The following is a 23,946-nucleotide window of genomic DNA, read 5'->3' on the forward strand; positions in this document are numbered from 1 at the left end:
GTTCAGTTGAAAACACTTTGCAAGCAAATGCAAACTGAACAGTCTTGAAAAGTAGAATTTTCTTTTGTGCTTCAATTTCAAGAAGAGTAAAAAGAGGCAAGAAGAGAGGCAGAAGGGAGGGAGCCGACCATTTTGCACTATCAGCACTCCCTGCTGTCTGCTCCACAGACCATCGTTGGCAGACAGCCCCAAAGGCAGCAGCTTGTTGGCCTTCCCAGCTGGGTGAACCGTACTGTGATTGCAATGACAGATATGCACAGGGGAAACACATTTGGAGGGAGCTGGAGGACCGTGATGGAGTCTCAAAAATGGAGCTTTCCTAAGCCATGGGTCAGGATCTTTAGTTCAAGTTTATCTTAAAGAGTTTGGTAACTTAGAAACTACTATTTATGTGTGTGTGTGTGTGTGTGAGTGTGAGTGTACACACTCACACACAAACACACTCAGATACACACACACACACTCACACATTCAGAATAACTAGCATCAGCATATCACAGTACAGCTGTTGAATGCACTGGATATAAATTGTGTTCAGTACTGCACTGTGATTTTATGCATTCCATGGATTAGAGCTGTACAAGACTATCTATTTCAATTAATACACTTTGCTAATTCTCACACTAGAGAATTGAGAATGTCGTGAAATTTCAAGGAATTTTCAAATTCAGCTCAGGGTGAAATTTCTCCTATACAGTTTTACTTGCAAAAATGAAAACAATTTGTACACAAACATAGAACATGTTTTCATGAAGTTTCCCCAATGTGAAATATTCCAGTTTTTGAGCAGAAACATTTGTAATGGGGAAAATCATGGTTTTCCAACTTCAAACACCTACCTTTCTTTCTGTGGAGAACAGCTTATAACTTGAGATATTAGAAAATATTCAAGCTTTATATGAAAGTAGCAAATCTATGATTTGACACCCTCTCAACCGGTGATTTGACACATTTTTAACTTTTAGAGCAGAGCTGAACTTTTGACCTTTACAGCCTCTCTAGCCTGTGGTTTATACTTTAGCTTCAATACTGGAAAGTTATAAGCGGTGGAGCTGTCACATTACATTCACCTGATTCATTGCTTTCAGCACCTGCCTGCATGGTAGCTCCCTTTTGCTGTAAAAAAAATTACTTTAATGATTGCCTACCAATGAACTGCATAAACTATTAACAAAAATAAGTATGGCATCATAGTGAACAGTGTTCCATTACTACCTCAGAAACACTGCATGTTCAGGTCTTTACAGCACTGAACACGTGCACATCAACTACTACTGGTAACGAATTCACCTTTTAGTAAGTGGTACATATGCCATTATAAATGACATATGTGACACAGTAAAACATAGCCAGGGCTTATGTGGTGCATGGATCTTGTGCTGGCCCCTCTGCTTACAGGTGAGTTTTATCCTAAATGAGGCAGGTCTTTAAAAGTCCCTGCTTTGTTCACTGTGCAGTACAGTGGCAAACAGCAAATGAAGCCGAAAAGCCCAACCTCCCTGAATGCAATCAAGGAATGCACCGTGAATGAGGCAGGATTCAGTTCGGACTCTACTTACATACTGTGCAGCAAAATGATCATTTAAAGAGCTGGGCTCCACCGGAAAAAGGGGACAACCTGGTCAAAATGAGGTTTTGAAAACCTCATCAAAAATTTGAAAACTATGCACATGGGCTGAAAGCTGTCCCCAAATAAGTTTTTAACTCGTGCAAACAGTCCCCGTACAGCAGGCTGACATGGGTCTCCCTGAGGCTGGCAATGCTACAGGGGTCAGAATTTCCCCTACACTGTTTCAAGCTGTGCTGGAATAAGTTTTGGCAACGTATTAGGAACAAAGGCTTTTGTCAGACTCAGACATTGTGATCTCATTGATAGGCAGTGCATCTCAGTGAGCTTAACTGTAAGTGTGGGAGCCAGTATGACAGTGTGCTGGGAGACCGTCACCACTTGTTACCTAGGAGTCAATTCCAAGTACTTGCATTTTGCAACCTACTGGAGGAAGCCGCCTCTTATGGCAAAAATCGAATGGAAAAAGTGCACAGGAATGTAGGAAAAGGCCAAGCTTGGTATTGCCAACCTTAAATGCTCAAAAATCATGAATCAGGCTCCAAAATCAGGAGATTGGCCCAAAAAGTATGGTTTAGCTTTTAAAAAAAGATCAGATCCAGGTTTTGGTCTGTTTTCTGATTTTTGAACTCCTCCTGCCTCTGAGAGAGAGAGAGAGAGAGAGAGAGAGAGAGATTACAGTGTAGCCAACTCATACATTTATCATGAGTAATGCAATTTTGGCTTCTGCTGCAGGAGCACTCACTAGAGTAGTGGTTCTCAATCAGGGGTACAAGTACCCCTGGTGGTATGCAGAGGTCTTCTAGGGGGTACAGCAACTCATCTCGTTATTTGCCCAGTTTTACAACAGGCTACATAAAAAGCACTAGTGAAGTCAGTACAAACTAAAATTTCATATACTGCTCTATATACACTATACACCAAAATGTAAGTACAATATTTATATTTCAATTGATCTATTTTATAGTTATATAGTAAAAATGAGAAAGTCAGCAATTTGTCAGTAATAGTGTGCTGTGAGTCTTTTTATATCTGATTTTGTAAGCAAGTGGTTATTAAGTGAGGTGAAACTTGGGATACACATGACAAATCAGACTCCTGAAAGGGGTACAGTAGTCTGGAAAGGTTGAGAGCCACTGCACTAGAGGATCCACTGGAGACCTGGGCTCTATTGTGCTAGGCACTGTCCAAAAACTCTGTACTCCAAAGAACTTGCAATCTAGTGCACTTAACAGTGGTGGTTTATGTTGAGGGACTTGGAACTGGAGCGTACCAAGCATCCATTATTTAGGAACAATTTTTAAACCCTGATTAGCTACTCTGGAGTCAAACTGGTGACCTACAGATGAAAGGCTCTGTAGCACATTACGAACACCCTGAGTTAGTCCCCTGCTAAGAGCTAACGTTGCATCTTTAAGAATGAGTCTTGCTTTCTGGAACGATAAGTTTATTAAGTCTAATTCTGATGTTTTTGGAGCAGGATCTTCCAATCTCTGCATACAGGCAAAATCTTCTTCACATTGCTCTCAGTCTCTCAAGCATACTACAACACAGGCTCCCATCCTGTTCTTAAGGGGACAGTTCTCATTAACCAAAATACAAACACTAAAAATACAAAATGAATATTAACAAGGCATTCAAAGTCAATTAACTACGAAGTTTTGCAACAAAAAATCATTCCAACAATTACAATTATTTCAGAGCTCTTACTCTAATTTTATACATGTATATTTTCACCCCCAGAAGGGTAAAAAAAAAGGGAGAGAAAGAGGGGAAAGGAGGGAGAAAAGGAAAGGGAAGGAGAGAAGAGGAGGAAGGGGGAGCCCTGGTGCCACACCTCCTTACAGATTGGCAGCAGTGGATGCAGCTGGGGAAAGTGGGGGGCCCTTGTGTTCATTTTCCCTCCCAACTGGTACCACCAGAGGCAGATGAGGGAAAAATCTAGTGGAAGACAGATCCTCCAGGCAGCAGGCACACATCTGTGTGTAGTACAGCAAGGGCATGGCAATTCATGCACACCATTCGGGGGGAACCTGACAGGACTTCTTTTTAATTGATACCTGTTTAGTTCATTTACCCTCTTGTAACTTTCCCTTTAACCATACTGTTAATTTCTTGTCTTCCTGCTTCCTTAGGGGCATGAATGCGTTTCTGACTCTATCATGGTAGCCTTCATGCTGAGTCTAAGGATTTAAATTTCTCCATTTGCCTTTTTGATAAGCTTCCTCCTTGTTTTAAATCCCCTTTTCTAATGTTTAGTGCCACGGTGCTAGTGTTTGGTATGATCCCCCTACCCTTCTCTGAGAATGTTGAACATATTTACATTTTGCACACTATTCTTTAGTGGCTCATTTATACTTAATATACATCTTATGCTGTTCCCTTACATGGTGAGCTAGAGAGTTTCTGTGTCCATATTTAAAATCCTCCTTCCACTACGCCTTCAGCCAAACTCTTCAATAGTTTGAGCACAACTTTGTATTTTGAAGTTCTTTTGGCAAAGGCACGTAAAATTGCTCATCATCTTTTTTTGCATTTGACTATGGGTTATTTCTGTCAAGGTTTTTCCTAAGGTGGGCTGGAATGGTACAGAGAAGGACCTGTTTTCGCTACCCACAGTGTGGGATTTAACTTAAGGTGGTGTGTTGCTAGCTGAAAATATACATTAAATACCCAGAATCAAAGGTGCTGGGTGCATAAAACAGTAAAATAAATACAGGACTTTGGCTCATTTATTCTGACAACTGATTTCACAGACCTGAAACATTCAGGATTCACTGCTTGCCCTTATTTTGTGTGTCACTGATTTGGCTAGGATCTAAACACAGAGCTTCACAGTTATTGAACCACTGTCCCAGACTCAGCCAAGGATTGGAACACAAAGCAGGACTGAACAAACCAGCAGGCAGACTACAAAGGAAAAGCAATTGTTCTGCTTTAGCAGCAGCACTGTTTCTGCTATGCTTAGCATCAGAACAAGTTAATTTGGGAGCACAATCTTCTTAAAGGAAATGTTGCTCAGCACAGCATCCTAAGAGTTCATGTGGTGAGATGCCCTTTTCACTAAGTACAAATTGGGAATTCTACTTGAAATTTATTTTTATGCTATTAAAATCTGTATTTCCAAATCTCTTGCTGGCATCTTGCTGAAAACTGACATGTCTGACTGTTTATAATTGGTTCAATCACATCTTGGGTTAATATTAGCTTAATAAGCAGAGGAAGAATTTTACTGTTGGAAGATGAAATTTCCCGTGAAGTATCAAACTCTTTTCCTTCCAGTGTCCTTGGTAAAAGATGCTGCTCTCAACTGCCACTTCGCACAGGTAAAAATATACAATTGTTAATAAAAGTATTGCTTAAAAACAAAGAGTCAGATTCTCAACTGGTGTAGGATGGCAAAGCTCTGTTGAAGTCAGTAGAGCTACACAGATATATACTGCCTGAAGATCTGGCCAAACATTTATAAATGGCATATTGAAATATGATAATAACTAAGCAGGAAGACTTTCAGAACTGATAGGGCTGCAGCTTTGTTGAGGCCACTTTGAATCACAGCAGCAGTGCAAAGCAGCCCTAAAATTGGATTAACTGGCCATGGGAGGATCACCTCAATGTAGGGGTCTCCTCCCGTGACACAGAACCAACATAATGGTTCACATGCTCCAACCCTCCCTGCAGCCAATGTAAGGGACAAGAGTACAAGAAAACAGGTATGGCCAGGGCTTCCCTGTGACTCAACAATCCTCAGTTACCTTAACAGCTCTTTGGGACAATTGGTAGTCCACATAAACTAGATCAACCTTTAGGCTGCTCTAACTTATGCCAGGGGACCACCCTGGGGCATAACTGGTCTAGGATAAAGGTTCTGCAAAGGTGGCTTAAAGCCACCTTTACATGCAGTGCTGACTTTCACTGTGCACTTCTCAGCTGCATGGGCTTTAGCTTCTCTCTTCATGGTGAGTAATTCCTGAGCTGGATGAAACGGTATTTTGACGTCACATTTCTTTTGTGAATGCTTGAAAATTTCACAAAAAAACAGAACAAACACAAACAAACATGAGCTGCTCCCCCAGGGCTCGGCTCACTCTCTCACCTGCCCACACAGCAGCAATCCAGGTGAACTTCTCAAGAGAACACGTGTGGTGGAGCTTTTATGCCTCTTTACTCCCCTGTGTAGCTGCAGAGGGCTAGCTACAATCTTGCCCTCAGTCCTTATTCACTGATGTAGTGGGCATAGTAAAAGTTGAATAAAGACTCAGAATTTGGCCCTTAGAATATTTGAGGGGAGAAAGGGTATTGCGCAGTACATTGAAGGCGACCCTTCAGCATTCTCAGTTCCAGAGGGGACTGAAAGGGACAGTATTACAACAGGGACAGTAATGCCGAGCCCCTCATGTTAAACACTGAACGCAAAAACAAACTCAGAGCCAGATTCTACCACGCTGACTCAAGTTGAACAGTTCCTTAACTCCACCAGTAGTCTTATTTTCTTCAACGAGGATACTCGCAGAAAAAGGGACAACTCCGCATGCAAATGGGTTTCACAATCAGGGCCTAAATGAATGACTGTCCAGCATAGTGGTCTCTTTACCCCCATCTACCTAGATCTACTTAAAATATTAAGGCAAAACCCTGCTGTGAAGATCAAAGGATTTTCACCCTTAGTGAGAAAGGTAAAAGCAGTATCACAGGCTCTAATACTTGGATTCTGCTTCTATTACACTCTCTTATTTCGTATAAAGGTAGCTACCTGATCTTGACCTCAGACTAACACTGAAGTCTGTAAGGGAAGATGGCTAAAGAACTAAAGCAGAGGGCCTCATCCTCCCTGACTGAACTAACCTCGTTATCCCTCGCTTGATTCTTGCTTGCATATTTATACCTGACTCTGGAAATTTCCACTACATGCATCCGACGAAGTGGGTATTCACCCACGAAAGCTTATGCTCCAATACGTCTGTTAGTCTGTAAGGTACCACAGGACTCTGCCGCTAAAGCAGACATAGTCATTAAGCTCAGGCAATAAAACAAATGTGATATTTTGAAGAATGTATTTCATTGCTCTGTTTATATAGATACTTTGAATTTACAACCATTCACTAGGCATTCAGCATATGCTAAACGGACAGTGAAGTGAGTGAGTGAGAGGATAGAAAGAAATATGAGGTCTCAGAATATATTAAAGTCATGAATGAAGATGGTAAAGGTGTATATGTCTGCATTCAAATGATGTATCATCAGACAATGGTGAAAAGCACAGTGAAGTTATACAATTTTAAAATGAAAATATCAACCGGGAGACAAAACACAATCATTTTATTTTAGTCCTAGCTCTCTGAGTAGAGCAGTAAAAGGGTTATCGTGCCCTGTCATATCAAACGCAGTGGAATAACCATAAGAGCCATCATTCTCCAATCACAAATGAATTTAAATAGGGAGAGGCATGCAAAAAAAAAAAAAAAAAGGAGTTGTTAAAGCATAAAACTACTGTATGTCTCCTGATAGCTGGACTCAAGAAGCCTGGTTAAATACTGACTTTCTTTCACAGTCAATCAGATAATAAGACCCCTTTAGAAGCACAGAATAGTTAAATTCATCACCATAATTTAATTGTGGAAGGTTATTAAAGAGCACTTCGACTCCCCTCCTGCTTCGGCGCTGCTTTTGTGTATTAAACTCAGACTAATCAAATTGCAGATTCCAAGAGTACTGTATTAGTCATCCCCATCCCTTTTAATTTGTTTAATGGCCTCCCTTCTTTGTGTGTGTGTGTGCGTGTGTGTATGTGTGTTCGTTCTGACTGGCTGTGCAGCACTAAGGCTCACGACATGTAAATAAAGAACGGACAGGGGAACAGTTCGCCGAAGAGAATAAAGCGTGCCTCCATTCTAAAGTTACATTTGATGTCAGAGTAATTCATGGGACGTGTACTGCAAGCAATGGTGCTTATTATTTCTGCTTAACTGTCTACTGACACAGGAGGAGAGGGGAGAGGGGTATTAAAAAAAAAAAGGAAGAAAGAAAAGAAAAGAAGTCTGAATTTACACTTACCGCTTCAAAAGACCTTTTGTACTTAGCCAACTTCTCCTGGCTGAAGATGCAGTATTTTGCCAAAAAGTCGACTGAAAAAGAAGACAAAAAAAAAAAAAAGATAAAATAGGACCATAAAAGAACTCTTTCCCCCTCTTTTTTTCTTTTAGCTTTTTTTAAAAAAAGAACATAACAAACACTGTTTTTTAAAGGCACAATAATGCTGACCTCCTATAAAACCTCAGAACCATCTTCCTGGTAGAAATTTCAATTTCAGATATACTTTTTAATTTTTTTTTTGGAAAAGTCTTTTCACCTGGCCCAGGGCACAAAGTCAGAGTCAGCTCTGAATAGGACATGTTTAACATGTATAACACATAGGAGCTCCATCCTGGGGAAGCTGCAGTCTGGGAGCGTGTTGAGGTTTTGTTGTTGATTGTTTTTAACTGGCCCAGAAAGACTATTTTCAGACTTTAGTTAGATGGATAGGGTCCATCACTTTTCTCAAAATCCAACAAATACCAACACGCCCTTTTGTTTAATTTTATTGTCCAGGAAAAAAATAGAAATAGGACAAAGATATCAACACTCCCTCTTTTATGTCTAGGGCAGAAAAGGATATATCTCATGCTATTGTCCATCTGGCTGAAATCAGGAAGGAAATATTACACTATGGCCAAATCTATCCTCACTTGGAATTTTTCCTCTGCTTGATTTTGTTGTTGCCTGTGTCCTGACCTATCATTTCTGGAAGGCGAGAAGGGGGAGGTATTGGATTGTATGAAGGTGGCCTCATTTCCTCACACGAACAGAAGCAGAAGACACTGCTCAAAGTAGGATGAGAAAATTTGAAGGGAAATTTTTTCTGTTATGCTAAAAGTGCAGATCTGAGGTCTGAAGTGGTGGAGCCAATGAGTCCCATATAGAGTAAAGAGTAAGTAACTACCGCAGTCAGACTCCTCAAATCAGTTATTTTTTCTTTTCTTCCTTCCTCAAGTCTCTAGATCAGTGGTTCTCAACCTATTAATCATTTTGGGCCACATATGCAGCCCACAATGTGTTACCTGAGCCACAGGTTGAGAACCACAGCACCTCCCACACCCCACTATACCCAGTGCCCCCAGCCCAAAGACCTCTCCACAGAGTGGGGCCAGGAGCGGAGCCCTGGTGGTGGGGCTGGGCAGCAGGGACCCCGTACCCTGTTGTGCGGGGCCGAGTGGCAGCTCCAACCCGACCCTGCTGCCAACCCCGACCCCTGCTCCAGAGGGACAGGCAGAAGCGCCCATCCCAGACCCTGCTGTGTGGGGGCTAGGCGGCAGCCAGACCCCGAAGCTGGACCCCGTTGTGCAGGGCTGGTCGGCAGCCCCGACCCTGGTCCCTGCTGCAGGGGGACAGGTGGCAGCCCCAGCCTTGGACCCTGCCGCCCTTTAGCACACAGCTGGGCCACATGCAGCCTGCAGGTTGAGAACCACTGCTCTAGATCATTGTTTCCATAACTGTATAATAGTTTTGTTCTTCAAATGAAGCAGTTAGATACTATTTTTAGTTCAAGAAAAGTGCTGTCAACTGAGGTCCTGCAGAGAAAAAGGGCTGGATCTCAGCTCCTGTAATTTCTTTTTCATTTAGAGTGACCACAGGCAAGCAGAGCTATTTAGCTTGTGAAAGGGGCCAGGGAACCCAAGAAGAACTAAGTGATGCACTGGCTGTTAAAGAAACAACCCTGAAACGTTACTATTCGCATGTAAGTGTCATTGCTCATTTGGGGCTGTGTCCCAGATGGAACTACAGGAAAAACAAGAGTGTCTCAGTGTCATAGTCACTCATTCTCCACACACCAGATGAATCAAATCTCTATAAGAGAAGCAAAAGTCTCATTGATTTCTACAACAAAACAACAAAGGAGATTTCTGTGAAAATAAAGATATAATCATAATTTGACAGTTGCTGTTAAATCCACGTTGTTGTGGCACGTGTATCTGCATCCTAAAGAAAACTACATTACCTAAAGACACTATGAGAAAACTAAGTTTTGAAAACATGTAGTGTTTGCTTGTTATGTATCTATACTGTAGGCAGCTGCTTTGTATCGAAGAAAGAGTCCTGTCAGAGAGAATCAACTTTTCTAGTGACATACTCCGCTTCTAAAAAAGAAGTGCATCACCACAAAAAATTAGCATTTCTCCAAGATCTAACTACCTATACTTTCAGGGTGGAATTTTCATACGTGCTCAGCGTTGGCCTAGCTCTGTCCATAATGTCAATCTGAGGGCTTTACAACATCCCACCCTCTGTTAAATAGAATTTGTATGACTATCTGTATTGGCGCCACCTGGTGATTCCCAAAAATATAACACCACCCTTTTAATACAAGAAATGTTATCAAGTTTACTGTTAGTCTTGAAATTTTCTCTCACCAAGTATTTCAGAATACTGCTATTTAACTTCAAGCCACATTATTCAAATATTAACTTCATAACAAATGTTTCTAACTTCACTCTCCAGAGTATAATACATCACTGACTGAAGCAGGTTTTAGGAGAACTTATTTAATTAGATTCAAAGTTTTTAAGACTGGAAAAGTCTGTCAGTTCACATAGGCTGACCTCGTGCACAGTAAAGGCCATAGAATTTAATAAAGTTACTCCTATATTGAGCCCAATAACTTGCGTTTGGCTAAAGCATATTTTCTAGAGAGGCATCCAATCTTGATCTGAAGACTTCAAGAGATGGAGAATCCAACACTTCCCTTAGTAGTTTGTTCCAATAGTTAATCACCCTCCTTGTTAAAAATGTGTGCCTTATTTGTAATTGGAATTTTTCTGGCTTTAGCTTCCACTCATTGGTTCTTGTTATGTCTTTCTTTGCTAAATTAAAGAGTCTTTTAGAACCCACCATTTTCTCCCTGAGAGGTACTTATAGACTGTAATCAAGTCACCACTCAATTATATTTTTTTTATAAACTAAGTAGATTGAGCTCTAAGTCTCTCACCATAAGGCATTTCCTTCATCCCTAGAATAATTTTGTGGCTCATTTCTACGCCCTCTTAAATTTTTCAACACTCTTAAAATGTGGACAACAGACCTGGACCTACTATTCCAATATTGGTCTCAACAATGCTGTATCCAGAGGTAAAATCTCCTCCCTACTCCCACTCACTAGTCCCCTCTTCATGCATTCAATGAACTATGGCTCCTACATGCTTTTCAGAGTCACTGCTTTCCAGGATAGTTCACCCCATTACATAGGTAGGGCCTGCATTCTTTGTTCCTACATATATGACCTTGCTTTTGACTGTATAAAGTACATTTCATTCAAATGGGACCAAGTGATCCAAATCGCTCTGTATGGCTATCCTAGCCTCATAGTTATCAATCTTTGTGTCATTCACAAATTTTATCAGCAGAGATTTTATATTAACTTCCAGATCATTGCTAAAAATATTGAACAACATTGGGGCAAGTTTTTATAAACAGCTGCCTTAGACAAATCCTCAACATCAAATGACCAGAAAAAATGATAAATGAAGCACTTTAGAGGAGGATGAAACAGAAACTCATAGGACAGGATATGATGGGATGAAAATAGAAATGGCAAGGGCAGATAGAGAATAGAACCGAACAACATAACAAGAAGGTGTTGGACTGGAATCCCCAGGGTAAGAAGTGACTGGACAATTTGGAAACACAACAGAAGCAGAACTGAAAGCTATTCAAATGACATGGGAAGATGCTAAAGCAGTAGCAAGACACTTTTTTTTTTTGGCTCACTTTTTTTTCCACCATTTTTGCTCATTTCACCAAGGCCTTGTTTCCCCATAATTCCTTCCCTGACAGTATTGTTGCTCCTCACTTTAGCATTCATGTCTGCAGTTACTAGAAGGACATCCCTTTTTGGGACCTTGTCTACTATGCTACATAACTGATTGTAGAAGTTTTCTTTTCCTCTTGGCTAGCTTGATTTGCTAGATCATAGCATCGAATAATGTACACCTGCTGGAAATGTAATGTAAATAATGCTATTACAATTCTTTCTGAAACTGGTGCCCATTCTATCAGGCTTTTAGCAGCTCTTCTTGCTAATATCAGACCCATGCCTCTCTCTGTACATCACTGGCATTTGGTAGCCCAAAATATAGTAGGATGTGCCCATCTGACAATTATTTGTCCTGATGTTACCCATTTCACTTCATTTAGGCCTAGTTTATCTACTTTATATTTGTCCATACTTGAGCTGTGTCCATTAGCTACTTCTTAATCCCTTTAGCATCCGCTTTATATTGTATAGTGCTAATTTTTAATCAGAATGCAGTATAGAATCAAGTCAAACACCTTACAGCAGTCTAAGTATTCCCACTAAATATTCCATCTACTTAGTTACCTTTATCAACAAAAAGAAAAGGAGTACTTGTGGCACGTAGAGCTAGCTCACGAAAGCTTATGCTCAAATAAATTGGTTAGTCTCTAAGGTGCCACAAGTACTCCTTTTCTTTTTGCGAATACAGACTAACATGGCTGTTACTCTGAAATTTATCAACAAAATTTGTAATCTCATAAAAAATGAAACCATGTTTATTCAACAAGACCTATTTTCTATAAAGCCATGTTGACAGGCATCAATTTTATTCCCATCCTTTAATTCTTTATTGATTGAATCCCATAATAGCTTTTCCATTATTTTGCCCGGGACTGACGTCAGCCTAACCTGCCTCTAAGTACCCAGGTCATCCTGATTGTCCTTTTCAATAGTGGCAGGAAGTTAGTGCTCTTCCATTCTCATGAAATTGCCCTGGCATTCTGAGATTTATTAAAAATTAATATTAGTGTATCAGATCTCCTCATCCAACTCTTTTATGGCTCTTATATGTAAGTTATCCAGACCTGATGATTTAAAAATGTTTATCCCAAGGAAAGGTTATCTAACAACCTCCTTAGTTACTAATGGATTGGAAAGTAGTTTATTATCCTCGCATGATATGAGGACACCCATCCTGTTTCTCTCCAAACACAGAACAGAAATATTTATGGAATACTTCTGCCTTTTCTGCATCCATATCAACAATTTTACCATCTCCATCTAGTAATGGGCCTATACATTGGTCAGATTTCTTTTGTCCCTGATACATTTAAAAAACTACTTCATATTGTCTTTAGCCCTACCAGACATGGATTTTTCCTTCATATATTTAGCTTCCCTTATCAATTTTCTATGCTTCAAAACTTCTAATTTTATTGACTGCTATCTATTTCCCATTTTTACAAATGATATGTACAATTTTTATTGCTGCTTTCATTTCCACACTGAACCAGGCTTTTACCAAACTAACTCAAAAAAACAATTTATAAAGTAAACAGTACTGATTCTGCTGCTTTCTATTTTAAGTACTTATATGGCCCCATTGCTGTAATAATTAGGTGCCTCACTATCTTTAATGTATTTACTCTTACAGAACCCTTGTGAGTGTAGAGAGGTATTATCCCACTTTACAGATGGGGCTCTGAGAAACAAAGCAATTAAGGGTGAAATCCTGGCCCCAGTAAAGTCATGGGAAGTTTTGCCATGGACTTCAGTGAGGTCAAGGGTTCATCTTAAACTGAAGCTTAATCTCAGACTTGCCCAAGGCGATGCAGGACTTCTATAACACAGGAGGGAATTGAACCTGTATCTCCTGATTCCCAAGATAGCACCCTAACCACTGAACCATCAATTTTCTCTAATCTAGCCTGCCTGTATTCTCTTTCTCAATCTCTGTAACTGGCTCCTGTCTCTATGTACGAGTCTGAGAGAGCCAAAAGGAAGTGTAACAACTTCAAACTTCCTATCAAAGCTTAATCCTTTATAGCAGCTAGGTAGATTTGTACTATGGACCCGTCAGATAACATAAGGCTGGATTGTGGCTGGATAGTCACCCAAGGGCGTAAAAAGGCCTCCCCGTATCTCTACTGCAGGTGCAGAGGCAGTAACTAGGAGCTGTGCACCTGGTACTCCCCCCCCCTTTGTGTAGGTGGGCAGAGAGTGGGCGGTGAGAGGTGGAGTCCATAATATTATCTTGTTGCTTGGGATTGGAAATGAGGAGGCAAATCATCAGCCAGCAGCAGTCATAACAAAGAAGAAGGGTTGAGAATTAATATTAATAAGAATTAATAATATTAGTACCTAGTTGGTGAGAGGATCCACACATACCTGCAATGGGGTTGCCAGAAAAGCCCATAGTTTACCAAAAGTAGAGCCATTAGCCCCAAAGTTTCCAGTATAAGTTTGGTTGTGCTCTAGCCACCATATAGTGAAAGCATTTTTTTAAACATTATATGTTTAGATCCAACGGATACAAAATGAGTTTGGGCTATAAATGTGAGGCCAGATGTAGATGGGCTAGGCTCCACTGAAGTCAATGGCGCTGCACCCAGGTACGCTAACTGAGGATCTGGCCCATGAACTTTTAGGCATTTGTTAAAATCAAAGTGAACCTGAATAAGGTTCAATTTACAAGGAACTTAAACAATTGACAGTATGGCAAGCCATCCATTCTGGGTAAGAGAAATACAGTCATAGAGCACAAACTCCAGAATGTTTAGATAATGGCTATAAGAGAAGATGATACTGATTTAGAGGAAGCTGAACACAGCTGCATAATTGGAGGCCAGATTAGATTCTGTTGGAATCACACTGCAGAACAAAACTGGAAAAAGAGATCTCTCGGGGTATTCCAGCAGTACTATCAGGAATATGCCTACAGCAATATAGACAGGAGGGGGGACACCAAAACAACAGTAATGCAAGTCACAACTCCAGCATATACATTTCCCCTGATTGCTACTGTTGCAGCTTGGTGGGCCACAGTAGAACACTACATTTTTCATCAGTGCAGTTGTAACTGTCTCAGTCCTTTTATCCTACAGCGGCTACGCCACCACATAGTTGGGGAAAGGGTCATACACTACTAACAAATACAGATTTCCAACTGGTGTTTCTGGGAGTGGGCATTTTAAGTCAATCTGTATGAACTCCCAGGGCTTACTAGGCTGGGTCATTCCCCTAAAAGTGGTCTGCCTCTCTTGGCTGGCACTTTCCTTTCTTGACATGCAAGACAGAAAAGTATCCAAAGTCCTTAAAATCTGTAATCCAAAAAAATCTGTTTGATACCAGGTTCAGTGCCTTTTCATATCCTAGGTGGCCTGCTGCGCTGTTATCATGGAGGCATCCCTGTATTATTCTCTGCAAACTTGCTGGCAAGACAACCTTGCTACCTTCATACACCAGCAAGTTGGTAGTCGGATCAATGGATAATTTTTCCTGAACTGTGTTGAACCTCCCCAGTCTGGGTCTCTTTTGGTAGACCTGTTGGTGCACTGAAAGTAAATCAGGATCCTTAGACTGTTCTTGCCAGATATCCTCTCAAGAGCACGCTGAGTCCATTCTCACTACTTCCACCCGGCTGTGAGCATCCACAACTGCATTGTGCTTTCCAGATTTATGGTGAACTGTGAATGTATAATCTACAGTTTGTGAATCTCACTCATCTGCCGAAGCAATGGGAGAATCCATCCCCTGTGAATCCACCTTCACAGGAATCCTTCTGGGTTGTGGAGATGGATTCAGAAACTGTCTGAATATACAAATTTGCGGTTAGCCTACAACTATATTTGGAGCTGGGGGTGTGATTCCCAGCTTCAGCAGACACATTTGCACTAGCTCTTAGGAAGCTAGCACACTCAAAACCGAATCATACCTGCAGAAACATGGCAGCTTAGACTAATCACCCCAAGTACAAACCCACCCCGATGCCGTGGTATGAACGGGTCGCTAGCCCATGCCGACGCTCACCCTTGACTGTGCTACCACAAGTACACTACTATTTTTGGTGTGCTAGCTCAATGAGAATTAGTGCAGGCCTGTCTACTAAGGCTGGGACCCAGGCCCCCAGTTCCAAGTCTAGACATAGCCTTACTAAGCTGGTATAATGGCACTGCACATTTTTACAAATCTCCTACAGAATCTGCAGAGGCCTACAAACCTCTGTACCTCTTCCTCCAGGTTTTTAGGAACCTTCCAGTCCTTTATAATGTTCAGTTTCTGGGGGTTAGGGCTCCAAGACATTCTCACTGACCATATATCCCAAAAAGGTGATGCAACTCTTCGCAAACTGACATTTGTTTCCTGCAAGTTTAAACCCTGTTTCCTTACAAAGTTTTGGAATTCTTTCCGCTCCTACCAGATATTCCTCCCATATTCTGTGGAAACAAATTAAGTAATCTAAACAGGTGAGAATGTCTTCAGTTCTCAAAATTTGGGTTAGATCACTAACCACCCTCTGAAATGTCCCTGGTGAATTTAAAAGGCATTCCACCAAACTGAAAAAACCCATTAGGGTGTCACAGAGGCTGTTTTTCTCAATCCTCAGGTGCTACTTTAATCTGATGGTATCTGGATACCAAATCAAAACTACTAACATATTTAGCTCCTGACATTTTATCCAGGGTTTCTGCTATGTGGGAAAGTGGGTAACTATCTTGAACTATCCCTCCACTTATGGCACAGCTTACAGTTAAGGTTGCCTGACACTTTCCATTATAAGGACCTGTTTTCCGTTGCTTATAACTTTGCCAAACTTAAACCATTCTGGCTGAAATTTTCCACATGGGGTGTCTGTCTAATGGTAAATTTTGGACAATATTAGGGGGAAATGCATCGTTTTGCCTGTGTTAAATTAATCCCACAAAAGTTTGCCAGCAGGGACTTGAAATTTGTCAAGGTATTGAGCTGGTATCAGGGATATGACTTTTACTATCCTTCTCAAAATCCACCTAAATTTGGCCAAGTTATATCACTCTGAAAATCTTAGTTTGCACATGCTCAGTAGAGACTTGTTAGAGTTTGGCAGCTAAATTCTCCTCATGTTCCATCTGTTCCGAGCATTCTGCACCCCAGGGCTGCAGGGGCTGAGACAGACTTTCTCTGCAATTGCTCCTCCTAGTAGCTAAGGCCCACTATGGTGCTGGGCAGTAGAGCTGAGTGCAGAGAAACTCTCTGAACTTGTGCTCTCAGTGCTCTCCCTGCTGACTGCCAGTATCTTTGAAACCCAGGGGTAACATGTGTGCCTCATCTCCCTCTAGAGGGTGGCCTACTATTGCTATAATTTACTCTGTTAGTTCAAGCAGCAGAAGACTGTGCTGTAGATTTAAAGATTCTAATGCCACTGATGAACCATGTGGAAGTCAATATAGTTCCACATGATGGAACTTCTGTTTTTTCAGTTTGCTTTTTAAAAAACCTCGGAAATTATGTACAAAAAACTACATTACAAGAACATGAAGCACTCAAGCTTTTGTCCCAAGCACTCAAAAGTTAGGAAATCCATAATTAAGTAATTAAGAAAATATAATATGTGATCATGTAAAGAAATACATCATAATGCATATGTACAAAGGGGCTGAATTAAGGTTGCACAGACAACCTTATGAAAGCAACAATGGAAACAAGCTCAAGTGGAAACTCACTAGTAACCTTTATTACTACTTCTCTCAATAATACACTCTAAGAATGTTTTTTACATTTACTCTGTATTTTTAAAATTATAATAAAGATCTTGTAGCACGTTACCAACATCAATAAATTAAGTATCACAACATTCCTCTGAATTATACATTATCCTTATTTTACAGATGGGGAAACTAGGGTGCAGAGAGATAAGTAATTTTTCCAAAGTTGGTGGTAGAGTTGAAAATCCTCAGCTATTCTTTATTGTGCTTTAACTACTGGACCATGCTCTCCTCTGGGAGATCTGTGTCAGAGTTCTGAAGGACATTAAAATACTCCCACACTGTCAACAGTGCTAATAGAATAATTGGCAATTTGGTCTATGGTACTTTTCCTTTTTCGAAGGAGGGATTAGAATCTTCAGACAATTAAGTGATGAGGCTGACTGAACAATCTTAGATGTTTATGAGACAGAGAGGAAGGAAAATACAAGTGAAGGGATAATCAGGGACTCAGGTAAATACTAAACCTGGTGGACTATTAATAGACAGCTAAGGAGCAGATGTGCACACTCTAGCTTTGCTACGGAGTAGAAACTACCTCGTGCCTGCATCTGGGCATTCAAAAAGGGGGTTGGGGACCCAGATGCTAAGGTTCACATCAATAATTTTGAAGCAACAGTACACAAAACTGTCTATATTTGCTTGTACAATTAACACAACTGCTCTCAAGAACCAAGCATCTTGCATGTGCAAATTGTTCTCTAGCATAGCTGATTAGATGCCTATCTGAATGTGTAAATACCCAATTTGCATGTGTAATTTTGATAATTGCATACATCAATGTAGGCATGCAAATTATTCATATGCAAAAATGTAGGGGGACCCAAGGTTTTGCTTCTGAAAAATCATGTCCATCCTGACAAATACTGTCCCCATAAACATTTAATTGTCTGACACTCCCAGAAAATCTGCCAATACACTGTAAGTTAATTATAAACGGACAACTTTCTATTTTCAGTTTGAAGTGGATGTAATGCCCTTCTGTTGTGTTTCACAGACAATCATTTTATATTTACCCTGCCACAAGTAACATAGTAAAAAAGACTACAACACATCTCTAGACAATGCTTCCTAGCCGGGTGTCTTCCCATGTGCATCGTATTTGTCACAAAAATACTGAAACTGTATATTGAGACTAGATTTGACTCAACACCACCATTGTGAATCAGATTCAGAACTCCCAGAGAGAGAGAGAGAGAGAGTCTCTGTACTCCAGTGTAATATACATGGAATCACAAGGAACATTGTTTAAGATGAAACAGGACAACTTTTCACTAGCTCTTTGCCTTTACTAGGCTGACTCTTTAATCCATCCATCTAAACTGTTCTTACATACCTGACTTCTACCATACCAAGTTTAATCTTCATTTTTGTCAAATGTCAGATAAGCTTGAATCTTTTACCTGCTGCTAGCATTTATCTAGCCGCTCAAAACATCTCCTGACACTGTAGCATAAAGCAATATGTGAACCAGACAAAGCTGAAAAACAGACGCTGCTTCTGATTCACACTTTCCTGGATAAACAAAAAATGAAAATAAGAATTTATAGAAAATTACTATGATCTACGTTACAAATGCCTTAGTTTTTTCAGAATACGTCATAGCTCTCCAGCACCAAGCAGACCTGGCTCTGTTAGCTTGCTTCCTTCCAAATTTTTAAGATACTCTATTCAAGAGCATAAGTCATTAAATAATTTTCAGTTAACGTCTTCTTATCTTAAAAGCATTACTAGACAAGGCCTCTGAGTGCTTCAAAGATCTTGCTCGATCAAAACAAACAAGTAAACAAACCTCATGGTAGATATTTTCATCCCTGGCACTGATATGCAAGCTTATTAGAGGGTGATAGAAAGCTTGTGGGCTTAATTCTTCACTTGCTTGAACTACCATAGACAGCTGGCAAAAACTTGATCAAATCAATTCAAAGGCAGTGACTGACGTGTCAGAACAAAATGGAAAGCCTTTTGTTTCTGTAGAATCCAGGCCTTATCAGCTCATTCTATCACTCATGCGTCTTCAGGCCACTTGCAAATCCTCCTGGATTTATTGCAGATGTATCAAGCTTGCTGGAAACAATGGTACAAGCGAAGAGGCTAGTCCGCTATCGACTCCAAGCGCTGGATAATACCAATGGGAAATTATTCACACAAAAGGTGCGCTGGGGTGACAACTGAAGAGAATGCTTTGGCCCATTGAAGATGCTAGCAGCTTGAACAAAGCTAACACCCTAATACCAAACAGCTAGCTTTATCTGATTACATTCTTAGTGCTTGATGGCTCCTTCCCCCGCCCCAATTCCAATACCCTCCCCCGCCCCACACACTTGCACTAAAAGGACACAGGTTGCTTTCTTGCACCATGAAATGGTAATCTGAAGAACTACCACATTTAAAAAAAGAAACAAAGCAATTTATCCCAAACAAAGAAAAATACATTTTTAATCTGCAATAATTTGTTTTTAATTGATCATTGAGATAGTTTGAAGGAAAAGAGCACAGAGACATGATTTACGTTTACCACATTCTCATGTGCTTTTGAGATTAACAGATTATTCTTTTGCCCATTTTCTTACATTTGGGAGATTAGCTTTTTTTTCTTTTCCTCTGGGCCATCAGTCCATTTTTACATGTTAGATCATTGACAATTGATATGGAAAAAGACCTATTGGGTCATCTAGTACACCCTGCGAGTGAAGAAACAACCCCTAGATAAATGATGTATCAGACAGGCCTTGGGTGCTGCTGGACTGAGTTATTAGACAGGGAGTCTGGCTTGCTACTTGGCTTTGCAAGTCACACAATATCTCAGTTTCCATCCCTGTTAGACACCCATCTCACGTTTGTGTTGTGAAAGCCCTTGGGAACTGCTGGGTGCCGAGTACGTTTGAAAATTTGCCCAGTTCACTAAATGGGAGTTGAGTTCTTTAAAAATCTGGCCCCAGTGGTAAGTGCTCAGTGCCTTTGAAAATCTGGCCCTAACATTTGCAAAGCACTCTGAGAAGGTAAAAAGTCCTACATAGTGCTAAGTATGATCATATTTACCTGATAGCAAACATTACATTTCATCTTAGCCACAAGACCAAGCTAGGAACTCCTGTAATGCTGGTTTGATTGAAATATTACTAGATACATTCACAAACTGACCAAAGCCAAAGACATCACTTCACCTCAAACATTGGTGGGATTCTTATAACAAATCTGACTCTCTGATCAATATGACTAGAGACTAAGCCAATAAAACATTTCAGGGAGGGACAACTTTTGAGGGTTTTTTGTTTGTTTGTTTAGAAAGAAGAGGAAGTGTTATTAAAAATAATCTTGGTGGCTGTTCTAAAAGAGACTTGTAATAACACCTTTGCTCCCCATAATCTGGCAATGCAAAATTATGATCTTTGTTGAATACCTCTTTAGTCATTCAAGCTCTTCCTCCATGGGGAGTGTGCCTGATCACCTGGATGACCCCTGTATACATTTAAAGAAACAGTAAAATCTCTCCACTACACTTTAAACCCTTAGATTTAAGCTGAATCTCAGCTGGATTTTGACCTTTGAGGTCAATGTCACCAAACCAGTTCATTAGGTGAATGCTTGCTGGAAAAGTGCTGTCTTGCATCACACCCCGAGAGTGACAAGAATCTGGCTCAGGCTGTTCTCAGCTCAGACTGCATCCCATTTGCTAAGAATATCCTGCTCACAGCCTGGAGAGTCTGAACCTCGCTTTTGTCACCCTTAGAAATTCACATCCATGGCAGTTGTTGTGGCTGGGAATCACAAGTGAGAGACACTCCACTTTCAGTCCAACTTCTAAAAATAATTACCAGTACCATGAAACGGACTTAGGAGTGGATAAGCAGATTCTATAGAGTGTAGGGGTAACATGGTTGTGATGGTTTGCCCCACTTAGCAAGCAGGCCTGCTGTCATTTCTGCTTGGTCTTCACTGTCAGTCCCCGGTGAAATGTGGATGGGACTAAAGTATGGATTGCTGTGGCCAGGTCTGCATCTGAGACATGAGAGGGCACTCTCCCATCTAGCCAAAGTAGTTAGAATATGATTCTGGCCACTGCTGCTATCTGGGCTTCCATGCAGTGAGGAGTCAAAGGTTTCTCCATTGAGAAACTAATGAAATCCAGATGAGAGAAATCCAGCTTGGAGAACAAGACATAATTTACCATGACACATAATTTACCCTTTCTAATGAGACACACAGACCTACTGCCCCAACTCCACTCATTCACTAGGGGAGAAAGCTTCCTTATTAGCAGAGGGGACAGAATAGGAGGAGGGAGAAGATTAAAATTTTGTGGCTGTTTTGAGTTTTTCCTTCTGGGGCTTGGAGGTGAGTGTGTAGTTTGCCAGAGGGAGTAGGAAACAATGGAGGATTTTGTTGTGTGTTTCATTCCAACTTTTGAAATCTCCTTTCAGTCACACTGTCCAGGCCTCTGTTCCCCTGTTACTTGAGGGCATGCACTGAAAGACCTAGGTACTAGAGAGAGGAGGGCTTTACACATAACTTAGATATATAGAGAGACACCAGCCCCCTACCTCTAAGGGTATATCTACACTGCAGCTAGGAGTGTGCTTCCCAGCATGGGTAAACAGACATGCTGGGTATAAACCCTCCTGGAACACCTGTTATTTTTAGTGCAGTAGCTCAAGCAGAGCTAGCGCATGTCTGTCTACCCATGTTGGGAAGCACACTCCCAGCTGCAGTATAGACATACCCGAAGAGCAGGATACTAGCCTGAAATGCATCCAGCCCCTGTCTCTCAGGGTTAATTAGACAGTTGCTCCAGCCCATCGGTTAATGGGGACTGAGGCAGCACCATCCAGTCTCTAGGGCTGAGGTTGGGATGAGAAACACCATCACACAGAAATACACCCTCCCTCCCAGAGAGAAAAGGGGAGGCTGGATAAGTGACAACATCTGAGTTGACATCTGTGAATGTGCTGCCCCAAACAGAACTGTCTTCAGTTCAGCCCAGACTGTGATTTACTTTTGGTGTAAGGGAGGGACCTGCAGCTAACCATGCAGAAGTAAGGAGTGTCCCACACTGCAGTTATTGTTGTAACTCATGTGCAATGTCCTAGATACCATGTGATGGGGATTAATAAACAAATAGATACTAAATGTCTGAATTCTACCCTATAAAAGATCTATCCTCTACAGAAAGAATTGGCCTCATTTTTTATTTTATTTTGGGGTCCACAATTTTATGTTTGACATTTTAAGAGTTCCTCTTTTTACTCCTATTTTCCAAGGGAAAACTTTCCATTTCTTTTAATTTTATGTGGCTTGGTTTTTTTTTTTTTTTTAAACAAAACAAAAAGAAAAACATTTTGATGCACATTCTTGTGGTTGGTCTGAGTCCCCGTTGCTCACTTTATCAAAAGCAGATGGTGTTTGCTGAATTTTGTTTGTTCCAAAAATAAGCAACATCCAACTGTTAGCTACAGGAGTGTGAAAAAAGGCCTGACGTGCAAACAAATGTTCTCCCTCCTTATTCTAACACAGAAAGAGTGTGACTATTTCTGTATATGCAATTCATCAAACCCTTTCCATTACCCAGAAAGTGATTTTCCCTTCTAACCTACCATTGGCACACATCACTCTAAAACAGGTCGTGTCAAACAATAAGTGTAGACAAAACTTAACCAAAGGGAACCCGATACTCTTTGTAATGAGGATTATCATCCAATGTTTAAACTGATGCAACCCACAGATGAGGGAAGACACCTGCTACCTCCCTGGATTCCTGGATTGGAACTAAGCTGCTAGTGAATTCACAGCCTGCGACTGTTCTTAGAACCCCTCTGTAAGGTATAGAGACAGAAGGCCTCTGTGGAGGTTGCATTGTCTCTCTAGGGGATATAAGCAGTTCCCAGGGGAACCACAGGTTTTAGGAGCTGGACTCCTGCTTCTACTGCTAGAGTTGCGGGGAAGACAAACCTGCTCCCCTCTAGCAGAAAAGTTCAAAGCATACTCAGGGAGAAGAATCTCAGAGTTTTCCTGCCATGGTACTCTCTTCTATGGGCTTTTCCACAGTGGGGGACAATCTAAGTCAGGGGTGGGCAACCTGTGGCCTGCGGGCCACACGCAGCCCATCAGGATAATCTGCTGGCGGGACTCCAGACCATTTGTTTATATTTGCACGGCCACTCGCAGCTCCCAGTGGCCGTGGACCACAGGTTGCCCACCACTGATCTAGGCCCTGGGAAATGGGCCTGCCCTCGATTACCATTTTCACAGGGTTAAACAATGTATGGTTCAAAACAGTTTATAAGAAATTTAAGCAGGAACAAAACCTTGTGTTATGTTTTGGCTCTGAATTTCAAATGTAAGATTCTGAGACATAGATTCCCAGGCCTGGAATTCCACAGTTGCAAGGTGTTTACTGCCTCCTGTGAGCAGCCGAGCATCTTGTGTAGACTAGGCAAAAAGATGCTTTTCTTTCAATCAATGTTGCTTAACTCAGCTGAAAACCCAACTGAATAACTATGTTAGACACTGTTTAACACCTCTAGCTCAATTTTAGCAGGTCAGGTTATACCTGCCCCGCCCTCAGGCTTTGGCATAAGCTAAAGTAGAATGGCTTTGTCTTGACTTGAGTTTTAGAAATAAATTAAGCTATCTAGCAAGAAACCTTTAAATCTAGTCCAGTCTATGCAAGCCCTAGTGACCTCATTGGGAACTGTGGGCATTCGACTGCAAGCAGAAGACACTTAGCAGGACCTTAGCCTTGACATGCCAGTCCCTGCATAAATACAGGAGCATGAAGCTTCTGGAAACATCTTTTCTGAATAAAGTAA

The 23,946-nt window shown here is 41.0% G+C and overlaps 1 protein-coding gene across 2 annotated transcripts in view; it reads right to left on the reverse strand.

The window, feature by feature from the left end:
* The window catches only part of C1H12orf42 (chromosome 1 C12orf42 homolog), a 252,140-nt gene that overhangs the window by 45,887 nt on the left and 182,307 nt on the right, over positions 1 to 23,946 (reverse strand). For both annotated transcript variants that reach the window (XM_073323517.2, XM_073323524.2), the window contains one exon: positions 7,622 to 7,692. In XM_073323517.2, the coding sequence (XP_073179618.1) occupies positions 7,622 to 7,692 (71 nt within the window). The remainder of the gene's footprint in view (positions 1 to 7,621; positions 7,693 to 23,946) is intronic.

The sequence above is a fragment of the Lepidochelys kempii genome, chromosome 1 (genome assembly GCF_965140285.1).
Source record: "Lepidochelys kempii isolate rLepKem1 chromosome 1, rLepKem1.hap1, whole genome shotgun sequence".
In the NCBI taxonomy this organism is placed as follows: Eukaryota; Metazoa; Chordata; order Testudines; family Cheloniidae; genus Lepidochelys; species Lepidochelys kempii.